Source organism: Panicum virgatum, chromosome 7N, assembly GCF_016808335.1.
Source record: "Panicum virgatum strain AP13 chromosome 7N, P.virgatum_v5, whole genome shotgun sequence".
NCBI classification, from domain to species: domain Eukaryota; kingdom Viridiplantae; phylum Streptophyta; class Magnoliopsida; order Poales; family Poaceae; genus Panicum; species Panicum virgatum.
In genome coordinates this window covers 19,376,615-19,385,068 of record NC_053151.1, presented here as the reverse complement: position 1 = coordinate 19,385,068, position 8,454 = coordinate 19,376,615, and the positions used below count along the sequence as shown (strand labels likewise).

Genomic DNA, 8,454 nt, shown 5'->3' with positions numbered 1-8,454 from the left:
GGGCGAAAAGCAAAGCAGGCAGCGCGTTGCGGCGAGAGGGAAGGGAAAAGGGAATAGTTTGCCCTGGCAGGCGGGCCCGGGATGGCAGCGGCACAGGGCGAGGTGGAGGGCGAGCGGGTTGGCTGGGCGTGCGTCCGCGCGCGAGCGCCCTGGGCTGTGGGACGGTGGTTGGGTCGGTTGGGCTGTGCGGGTAGATGGAGAAGGGCCAGCTGGGCCGGTCCAGGTTGGATTGGGTTAACAGGCCAGATGGCTAGCTGAGGTTCAACTGGGTTTAGGTGGGTTTCGGGTTCAGGCCGGACTGGACCAAGGTTTGGACCGGGTAACGGGCTCGGGTTAGAGCTCGGGTTTGGTCACGGGTTTGGATCGAGTTAGGGGTTAAGACAGGTTAGGACTTGTTTGAGGTTTGGCTTTAATTTGAATGGCTCAATTCAAATTAAAGCACACACAAGGGTCAGCTTCTTGAAATTAAATTGAGGGGCACACCTCAATTTAATTTCCACACAATTTCATGCAATAAAATAAATCCAAATCGAATTCGAATAAACAAGGTAGATCCAAATTAAAATCCATGTAACTCCAAATATTTCACACTAGCAAACAATGACCTTAATTATAAACAAAGTTTTTAATTTCTAGGATTTTTGAGAAAGCAGAAACCCTACTTAGGGTGATAATTACAGCATTGCCCAAGTAGAGGAAAAAGGAAACCAATTGGAAAAAAGGAAACACTTGGGGCTGAGGCCAGAGAAGTCACTTGGATTGTGGACAAGGAAACAAGGTGAGACATTATGCTTGGGAGGGAAGCTGCCTCACCAGGCACATGACTGGTTTATGAAAATATTAAACAACGTTTCCAGTAGCCGACCTGATAGGTGAATAGGTGATGCATGGCATGGCGAATATTATACGTGCGGCCGCATGTACTGGGGAAATCCATTTTTCTGCCATGTTAGTCCGCGCATCACACGTTATACATTGCCATGCATCACTCACCGGAGCACATGGTAAGCTAGCATTTGGACACAGTAAGAAATCGATCTGAGTTGCTCTGGCAGCCAAGACCACAGTAGGACGTGCTGGACCCGCAAAAGACGAACTGGCTGCAGCATAGACTGTTGGCACACAAGGCGCCGTCTGCCTAGACACCACATTGTGGCACCGCCTTGGCCTTAGCCTTCGCGGCTAGGCCCGCTGCTGTGATCATGTGCTTTGGTGAATTTTCAGCCATCTTGGTTTGCTAACCGCGTATGATTATGAGTATGCGGTAGGGACCCCTTATATAGAGCTTGTGATAGTGTCTATTATGATGACAACTAGGTGTCGGCGATGAAAATTATGATGAGAAATGGTCGGGAACGAACGGTGGTAGTATTAATAAAAAAGAACAAAAACCTTAATGATGACGTCAGAACTTTTCATATTTATGAAATGAGTAAATAAGAAAATAGTTTAATACGGTTGGGAAATCAGTTACGAATGATATGTTTTGCTAAACACGGAAACAGTATCGAGTCCTGTTTTGACTGTGTGTCCAATGCTCCAATCATCCAAACGCATTACGCCTTCGGTTACTCCGGTCTAACCATGTCCGTGTCCATCTGAGTTGCTGGAAAACACAAGTATATAATCACGTCAGTAAGGACAGGGTTAAACACCGTATCGTTGGATATTACAAAGGTGCAAGCTGCCACTGCACCAGCGAACAAAGCTTTACTCGCGACTTTGGTATATTGTGTAACTTGGTTTTATATACATCAAATTCGACGGAACAAAAACGTACATCGGACCCATCTAGGCTTTTACAAGGTGCCTGATGGAGGTACGTCTCTCACGTATCCTTGTAAAGATGGAATCCTACTCGACTACAAATAAGACAATCCGGATCAAGCATCGGTAGATGATGGTCTTTTTGTTTTGTAATACACAGATGATACTAACCTTTTTACCAAGAATAATATTGAACAAGCAAAGAACATGAAGCTTTTGCTTTGTGGATTTGAGGCATTCCTATACATCATAGAAAACTTTAGAAATGTGGATCGGAAAGAAGTCAAAGAGGTTCAAAAGAAACTCAGTGTTGCTGGAAAGGAAAGATGCTTTCGGTTATGAGCAAATAAATTATTTCTCATTAATTTATAGTTCATAGTAATCTATCCTTTTTTTTGCTATCTTTCTTTAAATTACCACATGAGGAATTAAAGAATTTAGACTACTACAGGTCTAGCTTCTTTTGACAAAGTGATGAGCATAAAAAGAAGTACATACTCACTAGATGAAGTACTCTGCATTCACATGAAAGATCAAGGAGGTTCAGGAATTCTTATTCTTGATGTGCAAAATAGGAGTAGTAAATGGATTTTAAAGCTTATGAATGAAGAGAGGTATGACAAACTCTCCTGAGGAAAAAGTATTTGAGGCACAAAACTATTACACATGTTGAATATATGCCCGGCAACTCTCACTTTTGATCTAGCTTAATGAAAGTCAAACAAAAGTTTGAGTTTGGGTAAGTTCACACTGAGTAGGGAACTCAAATAAGATTTTGGGAGGATACTTGGCTAGCCAAAGTAGCCTTGAGGGACCAATATCCTAGGATTTTATAACATTGTGAGAAAGGGAAGTGTATTTGTTAGTGTGGTTCTTCGAGCTAATCCTTTGAATATATCTTTTAGAAGATCTTTGGCTAGCAATAATTTACTGGATTGGCACCATTTAGTGGCTCGAGTAATAAGCGTCCAAGATGAAAGAAAGACATCCATATGGTCTTTGAATCAATATGGGGTTTTCACAGTGCATTCTATGTATAGGGCACTAGTTGTTACCAATGTTGGACCATAAAACCATGTTATTTGGAAGCTAAAGTTTCAGATAAAAATCAAAGTTTCATATGGTCAAAAGATTTAATCACTACTTGGAACCAGCCTTCTGTGCCGGGTCAAAACCTGGCATCACTGTCGGATCTACAACCGGCAGTGGAGGCACTATCACTCCTAGTTTGTAATACGAACGAGTAGTAATGGTACACCCTTCACTGCCAGTGGATAACTTTTAAATAATATTTTTATTATGAATAAAAATAAAAAAAATATATTTGAAATTTTCCAAATATCCCCCATCACTCGCGTGATTTTTTGTGCATGCAACACAATTTCCATGATTCGAACTCGCAACCTCCAGCTTCGCGCGATCCTTCCATACCATCCAACTACACCATCAGATGTGTACAAAGATGAGATATTTGCTTTTTGACATCACTTTACAATACCTTGTATTACCCATTTGGAAACTATAATAACTTCAAATGAAAATCTTGTCAACTACAAATTCTAAAATTTTAGAAATTCATTTGTTAAAATAGATCTAAAACTTGTAGCATATGTTTCGGTTCCAAAATGACCTCAAATAAAAATCTTGTCAACTACGAAGTTGTTAATCTAGTCAAGATTTACAACTTTCATGTATATCATTTCTTCATCTGAGATCATTTGAAAGTATCAAATAATTTATTTGCTTCAAAATTCCCGTCCAACACATCGGTTCGTACGACCATCACTCTCATTTCGTGTTTTCAACCGGCAAGCCTACTGTTTCCTACTTTCTCGAAGCGAAGCGCCCTGGTCAACAGATTATTACGGTAAACCCGCGGATTTTCAGTCTACAAGATCTTTTCGATAACCTTTTTGGAGCAGAGGGGTGTGTGCCTATTATTAAGTTGACCCATGATCCGACCCAGAATCGAAGAATTCCCTTCATAGACTGGCACTCTCTGGGCCCTATTCTCAAGAATATCATTTCTCACAAGAATAGCAAGAATGAGGTAGCTTAGGCAAACCTGCATCGTCCAGCCGAGGCATCTCGCTCGGACTCAACTTCTGTAAAGAGGAACGACGTTCTTAGGCCCGTTGAGTCAACATAATAGTGGTCTCCTACTTCCATGAACTTGTTTTCTTCTTTCTTTATTACTACCACCGTTTCACAAAAAAAAAGTCCATGAAGGGTTTGAAAATTTGTCCCACAAAAAAAGTCCATAGGGAGAGTATGTGTCTATCTCTCTCCTCCTTCAATCCTCCTCATTTCCTATGCACTCTCTATCTCTCTCCTCTTCCTTAATTCCCGTGCCCAAACCTTTCATGAACTTTTTTTTGGGACGGAGGGAGTATTTCTTTATGAATTAGAGTGCGTGTCTGGGGACGAGCCTGCTGATCTAACCGATTTTTTGCATGATTGGGAATCTAATTCTACAGAGAGAGTGTGGTTCAGGTCACTGCTGACATAGAAGAAAAAGAGAGGGTAGCAACGAACATCAGTAATAAAACTAGTGAATTTCCAAATAGAATAGTGCATCCACGTCAGCATCTCTGTTTGTCACTTCTAGATTGACTCGGTCCACTCTCGTTCGGGGAGACCAGAGACATCCTTGTTATATGTCGTTCCTGTCAAATGAGCTTGAGAGCCACGTTTTCTTGAGAGGATGGCATAAAGTGTCCCCAGGTGGGCCTCATCTAATGGACTATCAGCTTCACGCTTCTTGGTACCGGAACATCTTTTATGTACGACTTCGTCCGGAACATGTTCCTTGTCATTTTCAATGAATTTCACTGGAGCCCTTGGATCTTCACCAAGACGTGTTTAATTCCATACCTAAAATTCTATAATAGTTACTAGAGCTCCTGGAGCAATGTTTTGATGATTTTCAGAAGAATGAAGTGAGAATAAAATCAAAGGAAACACGCGGCTTCACTGCAGTTTGTAACACGAACCAGCAGTAATAATTTAGGTTTCAGTGCTGATTCGTGTCAACCGGCAGTGATAACTTCATGTTTCACTATCGAGTGCTTCACTGCTGTAATAGGAACCAGCAATAATAGTTGTATTTCCGGTCAGTTTCAAGTGCAGTGATGAGCTGGCAAACATGGGTTATTCTGTAGTACCGTAAAATAATTAGTCATGGTTTCTAGATTTATCTACAAGCTTAAAAGACAATTTCTCTCAAAATTAACAAATTGTGCAGGAGCACAGATTGATAGAACTAGAACAATGTCATTTTTTTTTACTTTCTGTAACATTTTTATATGCCTTTGGATCAAACTATGTTGGGCCCGCACCGTGCTGTGGCCGCGTCGACCATGCCATGCGGGGGGCAGCATCAGTGGCCTCTCTTAAGTTTCTTTTCTTTTCTTTTTTTCTTAAGGCGAAGGGTCCAATGAATCTCTCATCGCAAGAACCCAGAAGTGACGATGATACTGGAGAATCATCTCCAAATGATTAATAGATTCAAAGAAAAAGTCAGAAATGTTTCTTAGATTCTATCAGATTTTAGAAATCAGAAAAAAAATAGTTCCTCTATCTAGAGAATCTACATCACTAACTTCTTTCAAAAATGTTTCTGTGAGAATATAAAATTTTGAGGGACATCTTCCTTGAAAATGGAAATGATTGAGTACTTCTCTTCATCTTCTTTATTTGAGTGTCGTTTTATAGACGCTCGTTTGTGTTCTCGTACGATTGCAGCATGTTTCGTCGGTGATCAGTCCGTGGCCCGGCGTGGCGCTGTGCCACGGAAGGCTGGTTGGGCACCACGCAAGAACCGAGAAGTGACGATGGATTATAGATTTGTCAAGTTTCAAGGTACGTTTCCTCAAAAACAACAAACACGACTAATACCTATATGTATATGCCACACTCCAGCACAACTCATACTACACGTGGATAGCAAAAAAAACTGGAAAGCCACAGGTCAGTTGTGCCTTGTGCGGCATAAATCCGTGCGCCTCTGCGGGATCGATTTCTTACCATGTCCAAATGCTAGCATATTATGGGCTCCGGCGGATGCCGTCATATAGCGTGCAAGGTTGGCCATAGCAGGCCATAGCGCAGCTATAGCGCTGGGAGAGAAGCCACGCGATGTTTAACCCGATATTAAAAATGTTGGCAATAGCGGGCTATAGCGGCGCTATAGCGCCAATATAGCGATTTTGATGGCCCTCCGATAAAACATATAGCCCACTATTGCCAACCTTAATAGCGTGTGATGTGCGGGCCTGATGGATGGCAGCTCCAGTGGCACAGCCCCAAGCCCCCAACCGGCGGCTACCAGGAGATCCGGTGCACCAGTGGCGGCATGTCCGTAGTGAACTGATAAATGCATTTCACTGGCGTTGGAGCTATCCAGACCGATCCCGGTGACCCGTCATGGTTGCTCACGACTCATGAGGCCACTCCCAATGTATTGGGTCTTGAGTGGGAAGACCCAACTTAAAACCCAACATTCCCAATGCATTGGGTCTTGAGGTTAGGTCCTGAGTGGGAAGACCCACCTTAAGACCCAGGGTTGGGAAAATAAAATCAGGTCTTACAGTATCAGTAGTTGTGAAGACCTTAGATCTTGATTAAGACCTAGGTCTTGCCTTTGGCTCATTTAATTGACTGCCACATCACCTCTTCCCTGCGACATCAGCCCAAGGCCCAAAGATAAGACCCAGCATTGGGATAGGCCTGAGTGGGCTCTGGATGGCCTGGGTGAATTGATGATTGTGCTAGCTCCGGAAGAGAAGCCGGCCTGCTTGCACCCGGCTGTGAAGCCCGGGTATGTATATATACTATGTATTAGCGAGTCGAGGACACACTGACAGCATCTGGACACAACGAGGAATTTGTCCCACACCATGAGTCTGTTGTGTTTGTAAAAAAAGACTTGCGGATATATTTTCTGTTTATCCATTTTATTCTTCGCTACATGCACGGCCACAAACTCGCCGTTGCCCGTGTCAACATGCCATCCTAGGCTCAGCAGAGCACACCCACTCAAACACACTCATCAGTGCGCACACACACCCAGAGGCCTCGCCATGAACACGCATAACTCAGCCCCCATGTAAATACCTAGGAGATATAGTAGTGGCACAAGATATATAGCTAGCTCGTTCCGGTAGTAGAAAACATGCATGCGAATATGCGATGTCATGGACTCATGAGTCGCCTCTCGGCTTTCCCACCAGTCATGGCCCCGAGCACTGGCTCTGGCAGCCAACGCCACAATACTTGGCGCCGAGCCCGCAGAAGCCGAACTGGCTGCAGCAGAGGTTGTTAGCGCACATGGCGCCGCCAGCCTGAATGCCACACTGCTCACCTACCTTCACCAGCTCCACGCCAGCGAGAGTGGGTGTGGGTGCGGGCGCAGGACCCTCATGACAGTTGCTCTGACAGCCGAAGCCGCAGTAGGCTGGACCGGACCCGCAGTAGCCGAACCTGCTGCAGCAGCGGCCGTCACCGCAAACAGCGCCACCGACCTGGAAGCCACAGGTCGGCACCGCCTGGGCCTCCGCGGCCGCCGCCAAGTAGACAAGGGCAAGCGCCGTCAACACCAGGATCTTTGCGGCTAGGCCCGCTGTTGCAATGATGCGTTTCGGTGAATTTTCTGCCATCTTGAGTTGGTTTGCTTTCCTCATATATATGATGATGAATTGATGATCATATGCGCCAGGGCCACTTTATATAGAGCTTTGGAACCTAGTGTTGTCTGCGATAATAACCGGGTATCATATCGAATCCCGCCTTCACTGTGTTCAAACCACCCTAAAGCATTAAGCCCTCGGTCACTCCGGTCTAATCAAGTCTCTGGGAGGCACATGCCTTCGGTATAAACAACGACAAATGTTTTTTCAGAAAGAATATTCGATCACGGATGCAAGTATATAGTTTTTTTTACTCAACAAGTATAGGGTTTTTGATAAGGGAGTACAGGGTTAATTTAAGGAATTGCATCCAACCAAGAGCTATACGGTAGCTCCAAGACACATACATATTTACTATTTAGACCGCTGAGGTGGTGTAATACTATCTAGGTCCTATTTGTGACGGTGCAGTTAAAATATAAGGAAAAAAAATCTACCGGGGGAGGAAACGGCCCCACCGTTTTTTCATTAAGAGGAAGCCACACCGGCTTACCCGGGTAGAGAAAACCCCCGAACCTTGGCCCATGCCCGAGAGGGCCAAGCCTCGCGGCGAGCACAGCGAGGGTTTTTTTTTACTCCAACAGCCGGAAATTCGCTTCTGATGAGAATGGAACTCAGGACCTGTTGGGGCGCGACGGTTCCAGTACAGTGGCTCTACATGATTTTTTTTTGAAAAAAAGAGTGCACCGGCAAACTATCGTGTTTAGCATTGACATAACGGCACCCTTAACTGTCTGGCAGCCAACTGTCAATCGGTGCCGTTATGTACCAGCGTCGATGTAACTGTGTCCAACCATCGATCTGCTTGAGGCTTGCATTGCCTCGGTTGCTCCGGTGTGTCCAGTTAACAATAGTCCCTGCCATCAGTTGCTGGGTAAAACAAATCAGAGGTGCGTAGGCGGAACACCAATGATTGCATGTTAATTAATAATTGTTGCACAAAACGGCGAAATAGGGTACATATTTATATAGTCTAGATGATCTAGCCGGCTCCCTTGCT

General features: G+C 44.3%; 1 protein-coding gene across 1 annotated transcript; it reads right to left on the bottom strand.

The window, feature by feature from the left end:
- Positions 1-6,998: 6,998 nt before the first annotated feature.
- LOC120680984 (agglutinin isolectin 2-like) lies at positions 6,999-7,424 on the bottom strand. Its single transcript, XM_039962546.1, has one exon. It carries the CDS (start codon positions 7,422-7,424, stop codon positions 6,999-7,001), a length of 426 nt encoding a protein of 141 aa, XP_039818480.1.
- Positions 7,425-8,454: the final 1,030 nt, after the last annotated feature.

Coding starts and splice junctions, on each gene's coding strand:
- LOC120680984 (XM_039962546.1), bottom strand. CDS start 7,424: ATGGCAGAAAATTCACCGAAACGCATCATTGCAACAGCGGGCCTAGCC.